At 53.7% G+C, this 21,821-nt stretch overlaps 1 protein-coding gene across 2 annotated transcripts; it reads left to right on the top strand.

The window, feature by feature from the left end:
• Positions 1-2,352: 2,352 nt before the first annotated feature.
• Positions 2,353-20,588, top strand: STRA8 (stimulated by retinoic acid 8). 2 transcript variants are annotated; one of them, XM_008258146.4, is made up of 9 exons: positions 2,354-2,489; positions 5,702-5,893; positions 8,594-8,669; positions 9,103-9,187; positions 13,363-13,581; positions 14,406-14,679; positions 17,486-17,559; positions 19,911-20,022; positions 20,348-20,588. In XM_008258146.4, the coding sequence occupies exons 2-9, from the start codon at positions 5,708-5,710 to the stop codon at positions 20,417-20,419; spliced, it is 1,098 nt and encodes a 365-aa protein (XP_008256368.2). In that variant the 5' UTR covers positions 2,354-2,489; positions 5,702-5,707; the 3' UTR covers positions 20,420-20,588. The 2 variants fall into 2 exon arrangements, with proteins under 2 accessions (XP_069927437.1, XP_008256368.2); XM_070071336.1 differs by lacking the exon at positions 13,363-13,581 and having other exon boundaries at positions 2,353-2,489.
• The last annotated feature ends 1,233 nt before the right edge of the window (positions 20,589-21,821 follow it).

A 21,821-nucleotide genomic window follows, 5' to 3' on the forward strand; every position in this document is an offset into this window, starting at 1 on the left:
GAAGGATGAAAAGATGATAAACTCTGAGGCCCGTACCCTTTATCACATGAACTAGACAGAAACCACAAGGAGCACAGGTTCATAGGCTGCTCCTCCAACTGGAAAGTCGGAGTTGAGGGGCACAGAACAGAGGTGGCCATCCTGGGTTGGTCTAAAATGCAGGGCTCTTGGAAAGTTTCCTCCTGGTGAGACAGATGCTAAGATGCACCTTGGGAGAGGGAACACTCTTAAACTAGAAGAGGAAGAAGAGTGTTTCATAGTAGAATCCATCCTACCATGGTGGGGGTAGGTAGGGCAGAGGGACAATAATTCAGGACAAGATCTATGTTACTGTATGGCAGGGGGTATACACATTTTAAATAGTTATTTATTTGAAAGGCAGTGCATGGGGCTGGCATTGTGGTGTAGCAAGTAATTGGGCCCTGCACCCACACGGGAGACCCGGATTAAGCTCTTGGCTCCTTGGCCTCAGCCTGACCCAGCCCTGGTCATTGTGGCCATTTGGGGAGTGAACCAGCAGATGGAAGATCTGTGTGTGTGTGTGTGTGTGTGTGTGTGTGTGTGTTTCCACTCTGCCTTTCAAACAAATAAATAAATGTTTAACAAAAAAAAAAAAAAAGAAAGAAAAAAGAAAAGAAAAGAAAAGAAAAGAAAAGAAAAGAAAGAAGGATAGGGTGACAGAGAGAGATCTTCCATTTGCTGGTTGACTCCTAAATGGGTGTAATGGCCAGGGCTGGTCTAGGCTGAAGCCAACAGCCAGGTCTCCATCCTGGTCTCCCGCATGGATAATAGGGGCTGAAGTACTTGGGTTATCTTCCACTGCTCTCCCAGGCACATTAGCAGGAGCTGGAGCAGAAGTGGAAGAACTGAGACTGAAACCAGTGCTTTTATGGGATGCTGGGGTCATAAGCAGCAGCCTCACCGCGTGCCATAGTGCTGGTCCTAGATTGGGGTATATTCTTAGGGCAGCTCTGCTGGGAGGAACGGGTCACAGGGTGACAGTGTGTTGTATGTCGCTGGGGAGAACTGTGATTCTATCCAGAGCTGGTGAGAGGCCACCAGGGTTCACCACCGTGCCTTCTGCCTTGTGCCTGTGACAGGTTGGTTGACTGAAGGTGGCCAGATCTTTATTTAAAATCAAGAAATCAGGCTGCTGCAGCGAACTCTCTTAGTAACACTCCACTCAGGACTGCATTTCCCCTGAGTGCAGATCTGCCCCCCTGGGAGACACCCATCCCTCCGGGGAGGCAGATGTGTGTGCAGTAGTGGTTGAGGCGGGAGGGGCGGGGGTGACCACATGAAAAGTGGGGACTGGGAGGAGGTGCGTTTGCAGCTCTCTGCACAGAGCTCCATGGAGCCCTGACAACGCGGGGCTCGCACTATGCACTATCCCTCAGGGGGGCAGGACTGGGAGAGAGGACTCTGGGTGGGGGAGGCAGTGGAAGGGGGGGGCGAGAAGTTCCTCAGGGCGCAGAGACCCTGTGCAAGGCTGCCTCAGCCTATGAGCCCACCCTCCTCTAGGCCGTTTGGGGGTGCAGTAATTTTCTCTTGAGAAAACAAATTGATGCCTATTGGATGCTTTTTCCATGACAGGTGGTTTTGGTTTTTGTTTTGCACATAGTGCATCATTTTAATGTAACCGTCCACCAAAATCCTTTCAAAGGCGAGAGTCCGGGACTCGCTGATGTGACATTTAAGCAGCGTCTCGGGCACGGCTGTGATCCTGGAGCAGGATCCGAACCCCGGGCCCCAGGCGCTTCTGCGTGACCTCCGAGTGACCCCGGCCCTGAGGTGAGGCGGCTCAGCTCAGGGGAGGCCACGGCCAGGGGGCGCCTGGCGCCTCGCGACTCCTCTCCTCAGCCTCGGGGCCCGGCGCTCCTCAGAGCCTCATTCCGGCATCTCCTCAGCACAGGCTGGCGGGCCGCCGACGGAATGGCCGCCGGCTTCCCACTGCCCCGCTTCCCCCATATCGGCCCTTTGGCATCTCTGCAGCCCCTTGAGGCCCTCCTCCATTGCTTCCCGACTTCATTAAAACGCAACTGCCCTCTCGTCGTCCGCGAGTCTTTCCCGCCTAAATTTTTCTTTTCTTTTTTTTTTTTTTTTTTGGGGGGGGAGGGTCAGCCTCTGGCTCCTGTATCGAGAGTGTCCCCTCTAACCGCCGGGACAACCCTGCAAGGCATACGGCATCGTGGGCTCCCCGGCGGGAGAGGTGAGGGGGTCAGCCCGGCCCTGCCTGGCTCGCTCGCTGCCCCTTCACGTTGCCCGGGGACAACGTGCTACAGTTCCTTCCTCAGGCGCACACGCCCACTGGCCCGGCCCTGCGCATCCCCATTGGCTGTGGGCGGCCGGAGACAGGGCTCTGATTGGTTGCCGCTGGGTGCCGAGGTGCCAGGCGGGTTTTCTGCCTGGAGCTCCCCACAGGGGCGCGCGCGCGGTCCGGGGGTGACCGCGGTCGGGGCTCGTGCACGGGTGTCCAGCTCCTTCCGTGTGTGAGTAGCCCCTAAACCCTGCCCTCGGGCTGCTCTCCAGAAAGGGGCGCCCGTGGGTGTGTGAGCGTGCGCGCCTTCGCGAGTGGAGGCTTTGCAAGGCACGCCAACGGTGGGCATTCAGATCTGGGTTCGAATCGGAGTCTGTGCAAGTCGCCGCGACTCGGGACGGTCTGGAGAAAGCCTGTGGCTTTGTGTTTTCCTAACCTGATCTGCACAGAGTTACAGGCAGTGGCCTCGGGGTTGCAATGCCGCCGCGTGGCCCGGTGTGTTCCGTGTTTGCCCAGGGTTTGCTGAGGAGAAGGGGTTTCGAATGCTTTGGAGAGGGAAGCTTAAACATGACTGGAAGTTTCTCTGAAACCTGAGGTTAGATCATATATTTTTTTTAAGACTAGGAAGTTGTTGGTTTTGGGGTTTTTTCTTTTGCTTTGCTTGAAGAGATAAGAAATAATGCAAAAATGGCGTAGGACTGCGTGGGTCTACGCAAGATGCCATTTTACTCAGTGCAACGGTCTTCTAACTCTGTGCGGCTGAAAGGGAGGTTCTGCTCGCCCAGGTGACCGTCCGGACCCCCCGGGGTTTTGGGGGGGGGCGGCGAGTACAGAGCCGTGGCCATCCCGAATTGCCTAGCGTTATCCGGGCTCCCGTCTCCGGCAGGATGCGTGGGCTTTGCACAGAGAAAGTGCTCGCTGCACACCAGTCCGCGGAGCTGCAGCCCCCAGAATTCCTTGAGAGGCTCCGTGGCCGGTTCTGTGGGAACAAGAGCAGCGCGTGCCCCGGATGCTCCCCGGATCGTGCCCATGACCTTTGAAGAGGGAAACACTTTAGACTACAGGCTAGGAATTTTCACCTCCTTTATGCAAAGAATTTGAGACCTAGTGACTTACCCAGTGCCACACGGCTGGCTAACGTACAGTTACGTACAGTTAGGTGATGACCCAGCTCTCAGCCAGACCATAATCCTGTGTGCCTTTCTCTGCACCAGCTCACCCGCTGGCCACATGCCATCTGTGAGCATGCCCCAGCGTCAGCCCACCCCCCATCCCCCCTCCCCCACCCCAGCCCGGCCCGGAGTTCTTAAGACTGACTTCCTTCAAGCTGCTAGCCTACACCCCTGCATCCCGGCGCCTCTGCCCATCCCTGTGCCTTGGAGATTTGTCTGAGTGGTCCAGGGCCCTAGTGGCTGTAGTCTAGGAGAAGCCATCAAGACAGGGAGTGTTTGAGTGGCCCACTTATGCTTGACGTGGTACTGCACCCTTGGCGAGACACCTCTGATACTTGGTACACAGATCTCGACCAAGGATCTTGCTAATTGATCGCAAAACAAGGTTAAATTAGAGACCAGGTCTCTAATTTAGAGGATGTGGAACTTACTCTGGGCTTGGAAAGACAAGTTGGTTCCAGATGGGTAGAAAGAGGGGGTGAGAGGCAGAGAGTGGTGGCATGACAGGTGGCAGGAAAAACACTGTGCTGTGAATCAGAGGTTGAGCGGGAGGGTAACAGTTTCTTATGTTAAAGAATAGAAGTGACAGGAAGGGGACATTGGGAGATTCTGAGCTTTCAAGGCTATTAGAATGTAGACTTGCAGGCCCTCGGGGTAGGGTTCCAGGCTCTGTGCTGTCTAATTCCCATACTGCTGGCACGGTCTCTTTAACACACTGCACCTGCAGAGGGCTTCTAGGAGAAAAGATTTTGTTTATTTTTTTTTATCTATTTATTTGAGAGAGAGGGAGGGAGGGAGGGAGGGAGGGAGGGAGGGAGGGAGGCTTGAGCCTAGCCCAGCCCCAGCTATTGTGGCCATTTGGAGAGTGAACCAGCAGGTAGAAGATCTCTGTATCTGTCTCTCTGATGTAGCCAAACTACAGAAGAACTTGTTTGATTTTAAATATCCTCCCCCTAAATGCTTATATATTTATTCATTTGAAAGGCAGAGTTTCAGAGAGATGAAGAGAGGGAGAAAGAGAGCGAGAGAAAGCCAAAGGCCAGGAACTTCATTCTGGTCTCCCAAGTGGGTGGCAGGGGCCCAAGCACTTGGGCCATTTTCCACTGCCTCCCTAGGCACTCAGCGGGTAGCTGGATCAGAAGTGGAGAGCCATTCATGAGAGCAGAGCCCTGCTGGCCTGAGCACCTCATCTCTTAACACTGTTACAGTGGCAGTTTTGGAGGGGATGTTGAAACCGTAGCATCCTGACGTTTTCAACAGTCCCCCTGGGTGACTGACATACATCCTCTGGCCAAGGCCAAGCATTGTTCCTGTACCAAGGGCTGAGCCCAGGCAAGAGCAGACCCAGCAGAACCCACTGTTCTCGTTCATCCGGGGCTCCCACATTGAGTGTCTATCAAGGCCGGCTCTGTGCTAGGCACCAGGGTCTAGGGATCACAAAGACGCAGCCCCTCTGTTCAAAGACTTGGCAAGGCGGTGGGGAGAAGTTCTCAGGGGCAGGGGAGGGGCGGTGAGCACCCAATTGAGAGCACCCCTGGCTCAGGGGAGAGACCCCTGGTCTCTGTCTCTTGTTAACACTCTTAAACATCAGTCCCAGAGCCGCCACACCTAGGGAAGAGCTGGTTTGTAAGCTCAGAGGTGACAAAGGACGACACAGTGACCATCTTCAGAACGCACTAGGAACTTGGCTGTGAGGGGTCAGGTGACTTCTTGCTCTCACAGGTGGCAGGTGCACTCGCTTCCTTTCTGTCCTTGGAATGTGTGACATATACACGAAAAGTTCAGGAATCTAAGGTGTCCACCCTGATGGTTTTTTTTTTTTTTTCATATGTACACACCTTTGTCACCACTCCCCAGAGCAAAGGGAGGCATATTCTGAAGGTAGGAAAGGCCTCCCAGGGCGGGACAGTTCAGATTCATCTTTGAACAGACAGAAACACGGGATCTCAGGGCACGGCTGCTCGCCCGGGCCACAGAAATGAACAGCTGTCTGGTGAGTATCTTCAAAGCTCTGGATTCTTCCAGAGGTCAGCGCCAGTGCCCAAAGCCCAATATGGGCGGCTCGTGCCTTATTTCGAGAGTTGAGCCTCAATAACAAATACTGTGTCATCCGCGACTGATCCTGGTTCTGTTATTGATCGTATTCATTGGTTTGGGGTCCTTGGCTTGGGAGGGGTAGCACCTTTCCACCTGCTTCAATCTGCCTTCCTTTTTCTTTAATCTTGTATCTCTTATTAGGGCACAAACGGAAAATCATAATATTACATTGCAGCTCACCATGGAGGCCCCCGGAGAAGGCAGCAGCCCCAGTGCCATAGTGACACCCCAGGCGCCGGCGCTGCCGTTGCAGACTCGAGTGGCCCGGAGACGCCTGTCCCAGGCCCGCCACCGAGCCACCCTGGCGGGACTGTTCAGCAGCCTCAGGAAGGCGGTTTACGCCCAGTCTGACCTCACGGCCTCTAAGGTAGGGGGACCTGGCTGGGGGGCAGAGAGGTTTCTACATTGCTGCTTTTATAGCGGTGCTGACGCCCTCCCGAGGAACTGTGGAGTGAGACAAAGCCTGGCCAGTAGCTGTGCCCCACCCCGGGGGGCTGGAGCCTGGATGTGGTCAGTGGTCAGCCGTGGACGCCTCCTGGAGCTGTGTTGGGAGCCCCAGCACCAATTCCGCATGGACATCAAAGGATGCCTCGCCTATAACCGTGTAAAGGACGCAGTATTGTCGTTTGTGTCTTAAAACGTTCCTGTCGCTATTCTCCAGTGTGCTACCTCCTTTGCTCCCCACACTCGGTGCGTATCAGCCCCGAGTTACACATCAGGAGACGGAGGCCCTGGGAGTTGAAAGCGCTTCCCGTGATTGGCATTGCCAGGAAACAGCCTGGAACCAGGGCGGCTTCTGCGCTCTCCTGACCCCTGGGAGGGACAAACCCAGGATTTTGCACAAAGATAGGATTTGTTCTACAAGAGTAAGAAGGTCTTACTAGGTCCCTAGGGTTGCCCAGGCAATATACTGGACACTGAGTGGCATCCTCTATGGTGGAAGGGGGGAGCAAGCTCCCTTGGGCCTTTTGCCTAAGGGCTCTGCCCTCGGGTCTTCATCACCTCCCCAAAGGCCCCGCCTCCTCATACCATTACATTTCAACAAAGAAATTTGGCAGGAGGGATGATGGTGACATCATAAACATTCAGACCATAGCACCCTAGAACAAGCCCAAGATTCTGATGGGGTGGGTGCTGTGGTGTAGTAGGTAAAGCTGCCACCTGCAGTACCTGGCCCAAGTCCTTGGGCCCCTGCACGTGCGTGGGAATCCCAGAAGAAGCTTCTGGCTCCTGGCTTCAGATTGGCCTAGCTCCGGCCGTTGCAGCTATTTGGGGAGTGAACCAGCAGATGGAAGACCTGTCTCTCTTTCTTGCTCTCCCTTTCTGCCTCTGCCTCTCTGTAAATCTGCCTTTTAAGTAAATAAATAAGCAAACAAGCAAAAAGAAACAAAAGATTCTGGCAAGTTCGTCCCTGATTCCAAGCCCTCGCTGACCCAATGGACAGCGTTCTCCTGAGCTCCAGGGCTAGGGACAGCAGGATGTGCAGGAGCGTGGGGTGGAAAGTGCTTTAAAAGGAACAGTCAGAGATCCTTTTGTATTACTGGGGTTGGGGGGAGAGGGGGAGGGAGAGGGAGGGGGGAGGAGAGGAGGGGGAGGGGGAGAGAAAATGCTACCGCCCGTGGCTGTTTTTCCTTCCCCTTTGGGTCTATAGTGTTCCAGCTCCCCCAAACCTCCTGAAATTTCAGGCAGCAGCCAGAATTCATAGGAAGCCAGAAAGGCACGACCCGGGCTGCCTCCCCCTAGCAGCCCCACGCTCAGGCCACATCTCACTGAGCGAGGTCTGCCTCTCCTGGCCTCCTGGCCTTCCCCCCTCATGCAGTTAGCTCTGCCTTTGGGATGCTCTGCCCACGTCAGGGCTCCACTGGGCCCACTCTGCCCAGCTGTCCCACTCCAAGCCGTCTTCTTGACCCTCCCATTGGCGTCCCCCACCCCCCACACCTTGTATGCTTCCCCAGCATTCGCTTCTACCGCCATCTCAGCACTGACGTAACTCTACCTTTCCTGTCTTCCCCGGTAGATGTCGGCGCCCTGAGAGCAGGGACTATCTGTGCACGGGGTCCCAGGGCTCATCTCACAGCCTCACCCTTACACAGGCTGAGACCTGGTCCTAACTGCCCACAGGTCGCAGTGGTCAGCCCAGGAAATAGGGGTGCTTCTCCTCTTATAATCTAATCCTGCGGTTACCATTTATCATTTTGACTTTAATGATGTTACATAGTAGCAGGAAGGAGGGAAGGGGAGAAGGAAGGAAGAGGGGGGAGTGAGAGGGATTAGAGAGAGGGAGAGGAAAGGGCAGAGATTCAGAATTCGAGTGGACAGCATTTTTTTAAAAAACATTTATTAATTTGAAAGGCAGAGTGACAGAGAGAAAGACAGAGATCTTCCATCCACTGGGTCACTTCCCAAACGGTTGCAATGGCTAGGGTTGGGCCAGGCTGAAGCCAGGAGCCTGGAGCTCCATCTGGGTCTCCCAGTGGGAGGCAGAGACCCAAGCACTTTGGTCATCTTCTGCTTTCCCAGGCACATCAGCAGGGAGCTGGATCGGAAGTGGAGCAGCTGGGACTCGAACCAGCAATCATATGTGATAGTGGAGGTGCAGGCAGGAGCTTAACTACGCTGCACCACAATGCTGGCCCCACGTTGACAGCAGTTGATAAGATTTCATAACATGTGGAATATATGCATTTGGCAACACATACATATATGTAATGAGAATCAGTTTCATAGTAACCAACCAGTTGCACACTGAGACAGCCTGGAGTTGACATCTCTCTGGCGGGGGCTCCTTAGTGTCCCCCCTTCCACCTTCCAGCAGCCTGCCAGGTGTTTAACTTTCTACAGCGCTAGACGTCAGCTTGATTGCTTTCGAATACTTGGGTTTGTCTGTGAAAATCCACCTCTAGCGTATAAAGTCACCTCCTTGCTATCCATTGCACTGAGAAGGTGAGGGACTGTGACTACGTATGGAAGAGCATGGCCTCAGCCCAAGGGAGTGGTTCCAGGTCCCCCAAAACCAGTCTCTGCCCTGAAAGGCTGATCTTCTCGCATTGAACGCCTCTGTTCCCAGTGGCAGGTCCTGAATCAGGCGAAGAATCATATTCAGGAACTGGAGCACACCCTGGACAGTTTGCTGAAGCAGAAAAGTAAGAGACCCCTCCCCGGAGAAGGCCGGTTGGGTTTTTCTATGAAACATGGGGAGATTGGTTACACTGAGTCCACAGTGCTGTGTGCCCAGCACTGTGCTTGATCTAAGATGGAGACTGATGCTCTGTCGTTGGGGAGTCTCCAGCCAGGCAGGATGGGCAGGAGTCACCAGACTGTGAGTTTGGTGAGCTCCTTCATGGGAAGCTGAGGAAGGCACCTGATCTCTGGAGAGGCCAGAGAGGAAGGGGGACTGGGCAGCCGTGGTGCCAGCCCTCAGACAGCGGAGAAGTGCACGCTAGGCTCTGGACTTCTGAACACTGAACCGAGGGAGCCTGTACCCCACGCATGATCTCCCAAGGCCAGAGAGGCAGGAGAGACTCAAGAGAGGCACGGAACTTCCCGTTGTCAATCTTGCCTTTGATTCCTCCACAGACTCCTTCAACCTGAAGGATGAGCACGCAAGCACCTTAGAGGAGGTCAAGGAAGAATATGCCAGGATATACTCTGCAAATGACAGGTAAGACCCCACAGGCGCCATGAGCGGGGGCCCCGTCACTGTGCACCCGCCGCCTGGATGCTGGGTTACAGCCACTCGTCCTCCCCTCACAGGCCTGTGCTGCGTGCACGTGGTCCTGTTCTCTCTGATCCTAATAACGCGCATTGCCCACCCCCTTATAAACATGGTCCATGCTTATTATAGAAGATGTAGAAAATCCAGAAAAGCCTGGAAAGATATCAGCTCATCAATAAGAAAAGCAATGAATTTTGAAAGATATCCATCTTGTTTTTTCGAAGAAATTACATGATAGCATTCATGTATTGTAGCTTTTTCTTTATGTATTGTTAAAGGCTTGTTTATTTATTTGAAAGGCAGAGTGACACAGAGACAGAGAAAGAGAGATCTTTCATTTGCTTTCATGCACTTCCCAAATGGCTGCAATGTCCAGGACTGGACAGGCCAAAGCCAGGAGCCTGGAACTCTGAGTCTCCCTTATGGGGGCAAGGATCCAAACTCTCGGGCCAGCCTCTGCTGCCTTCTGGGGAGCATTAGCAGGGAGCTGGATCAGAAGAGGAGCAGCCGGGACTCAGACCTGTGTTTGTATGGAACGCCGGCATGGGAGGTGGTCACTTGACCCACTGTGCCATAACACAAGCCCTTCTTTATGTATTTTTTAAAAAAAAACCTCAACAAATGACTTTATTGGAGGATGCGTATTAACATCGGAAAAATATAACTCTCAATCTACTTTCTGAACTGCACAGAGACCTTAGAAAAGCCAAATTAGACTTCAGAGAAGAGAAGGAGCCCCAGCACACACAGGGTCATAGAGGCATCCGAACTTTGAAAGAGAATCTGAATTGAGAACTGTCATTCTAACACTTTCGTGAACTGTACCTCTCGTGGATGTGATGTGTGTGTGTGTGTGTGTGTGTCTGTTACTCTGCTCTTAAAGGCAGGAGTGGCCCTGTGCTGCCTCTGCATACTGCAGTGCTGCGTGACAGCAACCTGGACCTGGACAGTGGCCGGGTTTGCCATCCCCCGAGGCCCCTGGGCTTGTCCGGCTCTAACGGTGTGGTTTACACCCAGGCTGGGCTCTGTTGAGACAGAGAGTACAAGCCGTACCCACCCTGCTCTGGGTAGGGTGATATCGTTTCTGAATGTTTTTGGTAGGGTCATTTTTTTAAATAATTACTTTTTATTTGAAAGGCAGAGTGACAGAGGAAGAGGCAGAGACAGAGAGATAGATCTTCCATCTGTTGGTTCACTCCCCAAATGGCCACATCAGTCAAAGTTGAGACAGAAATTCCTTTCAGGTCTCCCACGCGGGTGGCAAGGGGCCCAAGTACTCGGGCCATCCTCTGCTGCTTTCCCAGGTGCATTAGCAAGGAGCTGGGCCTGAAGTGGAGCAGCTGGCACTTGAACTGGCACTTGTCTAGGGTGCCAGCATGCGATGGCTTAACCCAGTTTGCCACAACACTGGCCATGGTGGGGTCACTCTTGACTTTTCTTTTCTATACTTTTTGGTGTCTCCTCCCACCCTTTTTTATTTTTTAATTTGAGAGGCTGAGACACAGAGAACTCCCATCCACTGAGTCACTTATGAATTGCCCTCAGTGGTTGCAGCTGGGCCACCCCTAAACTCGGAGCCAGGACCTCAATCCAGATATCCCATGTGGGTGGCAGGGACCCAACTGCCTGGGTTCTTACCACCGCCTCCCAGGGTTGCTGGAAACCAGAGCCAGCGCTGGGGCTTGAGATCAAACACGTCAACATGGGATGCGGGCACCTTAACTGCTGAGCTAAATAACTGCTCCTGTATCTTCCAGAGTTTAAGACAATGAATGTTATTATATCCTAAGGGAAATAATCAGGAAAAAATATTAAACGATTAAAAGTTAATGGGGCTGGTGCTGTGGTGTGGCAGGTAAAGCTGCCACTTCCAGTGCTGGCATCCCACATGGGCACCAGTTTGAGTCCAACTGCTCCACTTCCGATCCAGCTCTCTGCTATGGCCTGGGAAAGCAGTGGAAGATGGCCCAAGCCCTTGGGCCCCTGCACCTGTGTGGGAGACCTGGAGGAAACTGCTGGCTCCTGGCTTTGGATCGGCTCAGTTCTGGCCATTGCAGCCATTTGGGGAGTGAATCAGCGGATGGAAGACCTTTCTCTCTGCCTCTGCCTCTCTGTAACTCTGTCTTTCAAATAAATAAATAAATCTTTTTTTTAAAAAAAAGTTAAGTAAAATTTACATTGTAGATAATGTGAAAATACAGAAAATAATTACCTATCATCTCACTTCATACAGACAGCTTTAAACCATTGTAGTCACAGAATGGAGGAGGGAGGGAGGTGAAAGAGGAATCTTCAAAAAGTCCATGGAAATGCTTATTACACAAAAACCATGTGTGTATTTCTTTTTTCACTTTCACTTTTTTTTTTCATTTTCTAGGTTTTGGTGTTTTTTTGTGTGTGTGTGTGTTTTTGTTTTTGTTTTTGGTTTTTTTTTTTTTTTTTTTTGACAGGCAGAGTGGACAGTGAGAGAGAGAGAGACAGAGAGAAAGGTCTTCCTTTGCCGTTGGTTCACCCTCCAATGGCCGCCGCGGCCAGCGCGCTGCGGCCGGCGCACCCCGCTGATCCGATGGCAGGAGCCAGGTACTTATCCTGGTATCCCATGGGGTACAGGGCCCAAGCACTTGGGCCATCCTCCACTGCACTCCCTGGCCACAGCAGAGAGCTGGCCTGGAAGAGGGGCAACCGGGACAGAATCCGGTGCCCCAACCGGGACTAGAACCCGGTGTGCTGGCGCCGCAAGGCGGAGGATTAGCCTAGTGAGCCGCGGCGCCGGCCCCATGTGTGTATTTCAAAACTTTCTTGCACCAAGATAAACTTATCTTTTAATGCTATTTTCCACAAACTTTCTACTATGTGGTAAGTGTACATGGCAGTATGTTGGTACTTATGTTTTAAAAATCAGCCTTGGGGGCTGGTGTTATGGCATAGCAGGTTAAGTCACCGCCTGTGATACTGGCTTCCCACCCATTCTGAGATTTATTTAGCTGTTTGTTTGAAAGGCAGATCATCAGAGAGAGAGGGAGAGAGACAGATCTTCCATCCACTGATTCACTCCCCAGATGGCCACAACAACTGGCACTGAGCCAGGCTGAAGCCAGGGATCAGGAACTCCACCCTGGTCTCCCACAAGAGTAGCAGGGACCCAAGCACTTGGGCCACTCTTACTTGCTTTCCCAGGCACTTTAGCAGGAGGCTGGATGGGAAGTGGACTAGCCGGGACTCGAACTGGCACTCCGATATGGGTAGCTGATATTGTAGCGTGGCTTAACCCACTGCACTGTGCCACAACATCAGTCCCTGTTTAATCATCTTAAAAGCAGTTTTTGAAGAGCAGAATTTGAAAAGGTTGCTGAGTCCAACTTACCCGTTTCCAAAAATAAAGATAGAGCTGTTGGTTTAAGCCTAAGTATGCCATGGTTTTTCATGTTATTAGAAAGAGGACTTAAGATTTTCTGCATTTCCAGTTGTTCACTGCCAGTAGATGAAAGTACAAGCACTATTGATTTGTGTATTTACCTTTCATTTTACAGCTCTGCTGCTACGTTCTAGCTCTCAGTCCTAGTTCTTGGTTCTAGTCACGTGTTTACAGATTCTTTGGGATTTCCAAGTATTTGTCTGCAGATAAGGACGGTTTTACTTCTTCCTTTATAACCTGCATTCCTTTTATTTCTTTTGCTTGCCTTATGAGACGGGCTAGAATCTCCAGTACGATTCTTAATATCCGCGAGACTGGGCACCCTTGTCTTGTTCCTGCTCTCAGGGGAGAAGCAGCTGTTTTCCCATTAGATGGGGTGGTAGGTGCAGGGCTCTGTAGCTGCCCTTCACCATTGCAGAAGCTGCTGAGTTCTTAATCATCAGTAACGTTGGGTTTTTTTCCTGCATCGACTGAGACGATCATATGGTTTTTCTTCTTTAGTCAATTTGGTAATTACCGTTGGCATTCAAATGTTGAACCAGCCACCTGGATAAAGCCTTTGGTCTTGAAGTATTCTCCCTTTGTGATCTATAGAGCGGGGTTATATATATTATTGTTAACACTGAGTTAAGAGTCCCTATGTATGTTCGTGAGCAGTATCACTCTGCCATTGTCTCGGTTTCGCCCCAAACCTGGTCCCAAACAGCTTTGCTCAGAATGGCTCCTTTCTCTGGTGCCCAACTGAGGTGGCCGGGAAAGATGTTAAAGAGGAGGAAGCAGTGGAAGAAGAGGACCAAGAGGAGGAGGAGGAGGAGGAAGAAGAAGAAGAAGAGAAGGGAGAAGAAGAGGAGGAAGAGGAGGAGAAAAAAGTGGAGTTCTTGCACCCTCCTGACACCGTGTCTCCAGATCTCATGGAATTTGAACGGTGTGAACAGCCGGGTGGGCGGGGGTGTGCACCCACGGAGCTCCCGTGGGGAAGGGGCAGGATGGGGTGTGATTCAGACCAGACCCTGATTCTTGGATGCTCCAGAGTTTGCATAGAGGAGGGGCTTGGGGTGGGACTGGCACAGGGGCTAGGGAATCAGTCTTGAAGCTACAGTTGATTAGCATATACGCTGTTTGTACTGAGACTGGGTGTTCAGTTGGGATGCGTTGAGGGGCACTTGATGGTGATTTTGAGGGCTAACCATCACCCCCTACACACACACACACACACACACACAGGCATGGGCCCCACAACTCTGCTTTCAGCAGCTTCATTGATCTCATAGCAACAAAGGAGGTGAATGACTGGCTTGGACTTCCTTTGCCATCACCTTCTGCACAGACACAAGACCCCTCGGTAGCAATGTTGGCGTCCAACATTGGTGGCCCAATAGAAGGACTCTCACTCCGTAACTGAGCCTGGCCTGAAGGTCCCAGATAAGTCTGGGAATTATATCACGCTGGCACATTTGTGACCCTGGAACATTAAGGACTTTTTCCCATAGAGCAAAGAGCTGACCAGCCATGCCTCTCATCTACAGAGCAGAGAGTTTCATGGGGCAGGGAACTGGGAGGACGGGCAGCACGAACCCATGTGCGTCACTGCCCCTAAGATGGCATCAGCCCTTCCATGGTCTAGTGAGTGAGGCTGGCTACTAGTAGGCCACGGAGCCGTGGCAAGGACTGCATGCTGTGGACCGTGCCACGAAGGCTGTCTCGGGGATCCGGCTTCAGGTCTGAGACCGGGCACCCGTTGTGTTCCAGGTATCTCAGCTTTTACAAGCAGACCATGGACCTTCTGACCGTGAACGGGATCATCGCCCCACAGGACGTGACGCTGCCCGTGGTCTCTGCCGCCATCTCCCACCTGTGGCAGACCTTCTCCGAGGAGAGGAAGGCCAGCATCCTGCAGGCCTGGATGCAGAAGCAGAGTGATCTCCCGGACCCGCAGGGGGCCTACCAGGGGCTGCTCTGTGTCCAGGACAGTGGAGTGGACAGCCAGGAGGCCACCTTCTCCCTGATCTCCACCCCGGAGGAGGTGAGCAGAGCACAGGCGGCCTGTGGGGTGCACGGAGAGAACTGCATCTCCTCAGCCCAGGTGTGCCAGGGCTCGGCTGGGGCCGTGCGGCGAGGCCAAGGGCTGTTTGGGTTCTGGCTCGCACAGCAGCTTTCTGATTTGTCGCAGCGTCGCCTCCATGACCACTTCGTAGCATTCCTTTCCCTCCTGTTGGTCTCCTGGCCTTTCAGCGGGGAGGGTAGAACAGGCTTTGAAGACAGCACCCGCTGGGATTCTCTGGGCTGTGACTTCTTGTCAGGCAGCCTTCTGCGGGTGACTGGGTCCTTAGATGTACTGCTCGCACCAGGGAGGCCCCGCTGGATTCGGGCTCTTCCCTTTTGTCTGCTCTGCTCACTTCTTGTCCTTGCTTCCTCGCTCTGCCTCACCCACCCCGAGGCTGTGGCAAGGCAGCTGCAGCAACCGAGCTGTCACTCTTAGCCTGCGAAGGCTCTTGAGAGTCAAGTAAGAATTTTTCCAGAAACTTCCACCATCCCTCTCCTCCCCTCTCCTTGGCCAGAACTGGCCAGATTGCCATGAGCTGAAGACTGGCAATCAAGAGAGAATCGGGACTGGTGCTGTGGCACAGAAGGGTAAGCCTCCAACTGCAGTGCTGGCATCCCATGTGGGCGCCGGTTCAAGTCCCAGCTGCTCCACTTCCGATCCAGCTCCCTGCTAATGCACCTGGGAAAGCAGCAGAGGATGGCTGAAGTCCTTGGGCCCCTGCATCCATGGGGGAGACCTGGAAGAAACTCCTGGCTCCTGGCTTCAGTCTGACCTAGCTCTGGCCATTGCAGCCATTTGGGGAGTAAAACACCAGATGGAAGATCCTCCTCTCCTTCTCCCTCTCCCTCTCCCTCTCCCTCTCCCTCTCCCTCTCCCTCTCCCTCTCCCTCTCCCCTCTCCCCCTCTCATCCTCTCCCCCCTCCCCTTCTCCCCTACTCTCCCTCTCCCCCTCTCCTTTTCCTCTCCCTTTCGCTGTAAAGTCTTTGAGCCAGAGAGCTTCCAAATGCCAGGAGCCAGGCGCTTCACCCCAATGTGGGTGCAGAGTCCCAGGTACTTGGGCCATCTCCCACTGCTTTCTCAGGTGAATTAGCAGGGAGCTGGATTGGAAGTGGAGCAGCCAGGACTCAAATCAGCTCCCGTATGGAACACCGGCATTGTAAATAGTGACTTAACCTGCTGTGCCACAACCTTGGCCCCTAGAATTTGAGATATTCTTATGCTAAAAAATTATTCATTCTTCTTCTGAAATTTTTTTTTTTTTTTTTTTTTTTTTTTTTGACAGGCAGAGTGGACAGTGAGAGAGAGAGACAGAGAGAGAAAGAAAGGTCTTCCTTTTGCCGTTGGTTCACCCTCCAATGGCCGCCGCTGCAGCCGGCGCACCGCGCTGATCCTGGCAGGAGCCAGGAGCCAGGTGCTTTTCCTGGTCTCCCATGGGGTGCAGGGCCCAAGCACCTGGGCCATCCTCCACTGCACTCCCTGGCCATAGCAGAGAGCTGGCCTGGAAGAGGGGCAACCGGGACAGAATCCGGCGCCCCAACCGGGACTAGAACCCGGTGTGCCGGCGCCGCAAGGTGGAGGATTAGCCTATTGAGCCACGGCGCCGGCTTTCTTCTTCTGAAATTTGATTAAGCATTCTGTATTTTCAGTCGCTAAATCTGACAATCTCAAGGATAAACCGTGTTGCTGTATAATAGTTAATGTTGCTTTACAAATTAGGGGAAAGTAGGATGAAAAACTCTCTATGTAGCAAGGCTCCAAACTTGGAAACACATTGTCATTGCCAGTATTGGGTGATATGATTGGCTATGCCTAGGGGACTGACTGAAGACAAACAGTTCAATACGTCAACAATGGCTGTCTCTGGATATAATTGTTTCTTCATGATTCTTATTCCCTTTACCTATTTCTCCTATTTCTCAAACTTTCCACAGTGAACACTGACCTCTTTTGTAAAGCAGATAATACTCAATAGTAGCTAGCCTATTTGAGCGGTTATTATATGCCAGGTGCTTCACGGGTATTATCTTAATCCTTCCAAGGGCCCTATGCATAGGCAGGGTTGTCTCAGTCTGTTTTGTGCTACTACAGCTGAATTTGAGATTGGTCATTTTTAATGGGCAGAAATGTGTTGACCTACAGTACCGGAGACTGGGGAGTTCAAGATCAAGGAGCTCTCAAGCCAGGGCTTCCTGCTCCATTATCACATGAAGGAAGGCAGGCGAGAACCCACTGTAGCATCACATTTTTCAAGGACAGAACCCTCCTGGCCTAATCGCCTCTCAAAAGCCCCACTTCGTAATGAACTCGCGCTAACAGTTAAATTCCACGTGAGGTTTGGAGAGGCCGATCCTCAAATCGAGGGGGGTTTGAGAGGTGAAGTATTTGTATGAGGTCTCACAGACAGCAGCAGGCCGGAAGCCGGGCCCCTGCAGCTGAGCCCCAGAACCCCTTAAAGTCTGCATTCAGTTCCCTTGGCGTGAAACTCCACACATCCGGAACTTCAACAGTCTCTGCACTTTGGAGGGTCTAGACAAGCCCTTCCTAGCTGGACACTGCTGCTCTGGCCATTGTATCTGACACCTGGGCTCCACCTTCCTAAAAAAGAGACGTGGTCCCCAGGGCTCCCCACCCCCCGCCACCTCTGAGACTGGCAGTTGAGTGGAATCCGAGTTGGAGCCCCAGCTTTGACCTGCATGCCCTAAAAAGGGGGAGCACTTCTGTCTGCCCCAGCAGCTGAGAGCAAGACTGCGCTTTCTGGCACACCAACGTCTTCACTTTCTTTCAGATCCTTTTTGAAGACGTCTTTGATCTGACAAACTTCCTGGACAACAATGAGGCTCCAAATGCATACAGCCCCAGGTGGGAAATGGGGACATGAGACAGCATGTGCACGGGTGTGAGTGTGCTGGTGAATGGATGTGAGAATGTGTGTGCATGCATGTGAGTGTACGAGAACATGTGTGCAAGTGGGTGTGGGTGTGAGAATGATGTGTGCACATATGGGAGAACATGTGTGCATGTGAGAAGTGTGTACATACATGAGTGCATGAGACTATGTGTGCAAGTGGGTGTGGGTGTGAGAATGATGTGTGCACATATGGAGAACATGTGTACATGTGGGAAGTGTGTGCATGCGAGCGCGTGCATACATGAGTGCATGAGACCATGTGTGCAAGTGTGTGGGTGTGAAAACATGTGTGCATGTGGGAAGTGTGTGCATGCATGTGGGTGTGTGAGAACATGTGTGCCTGTGTGCACCCCCACTTGGGCATTGGGAACCTTTCCTCTGCTGCTCCCAATGGGCACAAAATCCAGTGGGCATTCTTGGGGATACACATTTTTTCTGGGATTGAAAGTGGGCTGCTCCTGGAATTATGCCAGTGCAGGGAGTGATGGCACCTGGGGGGATGACCTCGTACTAGAAAAGTCTCCCACCCTGGCCCGCTCAGCTTAAGGCTGTGGAATGCACTCGCACTTTGCACCGTTTTCTTGGGCTGTCCTAGTCTTGCTTCTCCTGCTTGGGGCTGCTATGTTCCTGCTGTAAATCCGTTCATGCAGCAAATACCTTGGGCTGGGTGGCTTCGGAAGCACAAAGCCCTCTCCCAGTTCTGGAGCCTGGGGGTGCCAAGGCAGACCCAAGTCTGGGGAGGGCCTGCCCCTGTAGAGGAGGGCCTCTCAGTCTAACCTCCCTGGCAGGAGGAAGGGACAGGCACTTCTCCGGGGCCTCTTCCATGAGGGCACTGACCCCACTCCAGAGGATTCTGCCCTCGGGACCTGACCTCAAAGGCCCCCTCCTCCTACAACATCACCTTGGGGGTTACGCTCCAGCACATGAATTTGGGGGAACACAGGTCCTCGCACCCAGGGTCAGGCAGCCTGTGGGCCGGCCTGAACAGTCCACCAGATGGGGCCCTGGGACTCAAAGAACCCGGGCCAGCATGGAAACGGGGTGTGCCCTGAGCTAGAGGGGAAGCTGCCTTTGTCGGTGCTGATGGGAACGGATCAGCAGGGACGGGGAAGGGGACAGCCAACCCCAGGAAGTAGAAAGACATAAAACAGGACCTGAGGGGGTTTGCTAAAACCAGCCACAGCTCGACTAAATGTGCACCCCAAAGAGACATTTCCCCAGAGGAAGTTTAAGAGGGGTGCTCCCTGGCTACTTTGCTTGAAAGTAAAGGGTCTTGGGCCCTTGGGATACCACCTGGTCTGGGGCTATGGCTGACGGGAGGCCTTGGCGTGTTGCTTCCCTGCCGTGGGTGTGAGAGTGACCCTCACAAGCAGTGTCCTCTCCGTGGAGCGGTGGCCCCGGGAGGCCCTGCAGCCCTCAGCCAAGTCAGGCACCTGCACGCGTTCCTCTATCCCCTGCCTCCCAGCAGGCGTCATGGAGAAGCAGGGCTGACAGAGGCAGGCTTTGTCCCCTCCGAGGCGACCTCCCGAGTGACTCAGCGCCTCTCAGCTGTGTGTGGAGTTTCACTTGGCTGAAACTGGCTGGAATATTCCTATTTCTCCCCCAGGCTTGGGCTGCAAGACGGCTTTGCCCGGCCCTTCCAAAGTGCACTTGCCACGCAGTATTTGGAACTCCTCACCCTGATGATGGAACACACAAACCACCTATTAAAATTCTTTCCCCACTTTCCCGGGAAAAGGCAGGACTTGCGGCCAAAGGAAGAAGCCCCATCAAAATGCCTGCGGTCCCTCACCACGCATGGCCTCTTGGCTCTCAGGCCCCCTTGTCCTAGGCTTCTGCCCTCGTCCTGGGAGGGCAGTGGGAAAGGAGTCTGCAACACGCACCTGCGTTCTGCACTGAGCCGGGGCCCCTCGTGGGCCTAACTCAGAATGTGCACTTGTGCTCCATAAGCTGCCTCAAGCGGCTGCAGGTGCACCCAAAACAGTGGGACACTGCTGGAGAAAGCTCACTTCGAGGGGTCCAGGAGCACTCGTTCCCTCGTCCCATGGGCCGCAGCTCGGACTGGCACAGGAGCCAGCCTCCCCATGGTTGCTTTTCCAGAAGGTTCTAGATGTGCCCTTTGAGTAGAGGCATCACAGATCTTTCCAGGAAAGCCGAGGGCTGTCTGAGAACTCAGCCAGGTGCTTAAAGGCACTTGGTCCATACTGTAATCCAAATACTGGGGGGCCGGGAGGGGGGGTTGCCAAGCAGAGACGAGAGGCGCTCGAGCCCTCTAAACCTTGGCTGTTTCTTCTGTTTTCAGTTCAGTGCTTGACGGCTACGACCCAGCCGATGCCGGGGAGAAGTTTCAGCTCTACGTGCAGATCATCGACTTCTTTAAGGGCCTCTGTGGTGCTAACACCGAGCTAAAACAGGTAGTACTGACTGAAGTGTAGTGAGACCCTCGCCCGCCTCCCTGAGGATGGCGTACAGGGGGCCCTGGCCACATCTGACCCCTCCACTGCACAAGCAGCACCGGGCAGGGACATCCCTGGATGGTCACCTTCACTTCAGCCAGGGAAGTGGCTGGGGACGGCCACTCACCCACACTGCCTGGCATCAAGAGGAGCGGGTTGCATGGGTGCATCGCGAGCCCCAGGGGGGAGACCCGAATGGAAACTTCCCGAGCCCAGCTGTCCCGCCTGGTGGCCCTCGGCACTCTCAAATGAACACGTGAACCTCTGCCTCTCTGTTTTGCAGGAACAGGACCCTTCTGTTGACGATGATGTGAACATGTTGCGGTGCATGGAGACCTTCGACGACGATTTGTAGAGGGGCTGGGAGGGGGCGGGGCGGAAGGAGGCGGAACCGTGTCCAAGTTTGCATGCTGGCGGCCAAGGCTGCACCTGCCTCCATGTCCTGGGACTCTTGGGCGTGTGCCGCCCCAGAGGCATGTTGATGGTTTGCGTTTCTGGTTATTATAAAATGTTTAAGTGAAGCATGGCCCTGTGTGTGTCTCTCTCATTGTTTGGCAAAAGGGGGCTGGCCGGCTGCAGGCCACATACCTGCTGTGCCCCTGTCTGGCGGGTGCCAGGTGCCCTGAGGCCCACGCTGTGGGCCTTCCAAGAAGAAGACAGACAGGTTCTGTCCCTGCAGTGATGGGACACAAGCTGCTTCCACGCATCCTGAGCTCAGGGCATGGCTCTGGTGGGTTCTGAGGGTTTGGGGGCCAACCTGCTCATCCCACACGGGCTGGGAGCCCAGCACCATGCTGACCTCCGCCTGTGCTACAGGACTTCCGGGTGGAACCAGATCCACCTGCTGCTTCTGGCAATAAACTCCCTCCAGTGGGTGCTACTGGGGGCCCCAGTGCTCCGAGCGCTGTGCTGAGCTCCGCGGGAAGGGTGCACACGTTTCTCTAGGCTCACACCTCGGGGGTGAGGGTAGGTTTTACGAGTCAACTCGGCTAAGCCACGGAACCTGGCAATGTGGTCAAACATTATTCTAGCTGTTTCTGTGAAGGCATTTTGTAGGTGAGATTCACATTTCCATCAGTGGGCTCTGAGTAAGGCCAATCACACACCTCCGGGCTCCGAATCAGCGAAGGTCACAGCAGGAAAAGACTGACCTCCCTAGGGGAGAAGGCAGCCTGCATATGTTGGAGCCGGAGCGTCCGTGACTGCGTGGGCCCAGCGCTTCCAGCCAGTCTGCCCCTGTCTCTCAAACACACACACGTCCTGCTGGTGCTGCTTGTGTTGGGAAGACAATAGCCAGGAGCCCGGGGTTCCCGTCAGTCAGTCACAACCATGACTCAGCAAGCTGGAAACGAGCCAGCACGTGGGGAAGAAGAAGGGCGTATTCAGAGGCCCCTGCGCGTAGTAGGTCTTCAAGCAGCGTGGTGGCCTGACCAGCGTCCACCTGATTGTACCAGGCCCTCCCCTGACCCACCGAGTCCAAGGCTGAGATTTCATTCCTGGAGCCGGGAGTGCCAGTGGCCCCCAGGCAGGACAGAGCTCCCTGTAATGCTGGGGTGTCCCTTTTCCCCACGGTCACGTGCCAGGGCTGATGTCCCCACAGTCCGCCTTCAGTCCCAGCAGTGGTTTTCTCCTTCTCATGCCCTGTTGGACACTGGCGTGGCCCAGAGTGAACTTCTTTGTCCCCGGCGAGGACTCTGCCTGGATTATCAGTAAGGTGCTCTCTTGTAACCTCACCGGGAACTTCCCACACGAGTCAG

The sequence above is a fragment of the Oryctolagus cuniculus genome, chromosome 3, assembly GCF_964237555.1.
Source record: "Oryctolagus cuniculus chromosome 3, mOryCun1.1, whole genome shotgun sequence".
NCBI lineage: Eukaryota > Metazoa > Chordata > Mammalia > Lagomorpha > Leporidae > Oryctolagus > Oryctolagus cuniculus.

Coding starts and splice junctions, on each gene's coding strand:
- STRA8 (XM_008258146.4), top strand. CDS start 5,708: ATGGAGGCCCCCGGAGAAGGCAGCAGCCCCAGTGCCATAGTGACACCC. Junction 14,680..17,485: donor TGATCTCCACCCCGGAGGAG/GTGAGCAGAGCA, acceptor ACTTTCTTTCAG/ATCCTTTTTGAAGACGTCTT. Junction 17,560..19,910: donor CCAAATGCATACAGCCCCAG/GTGGGAAATGGG, acceptor TTCTGTTTTCAG/TTCAGTGCTTGACGGCTACG.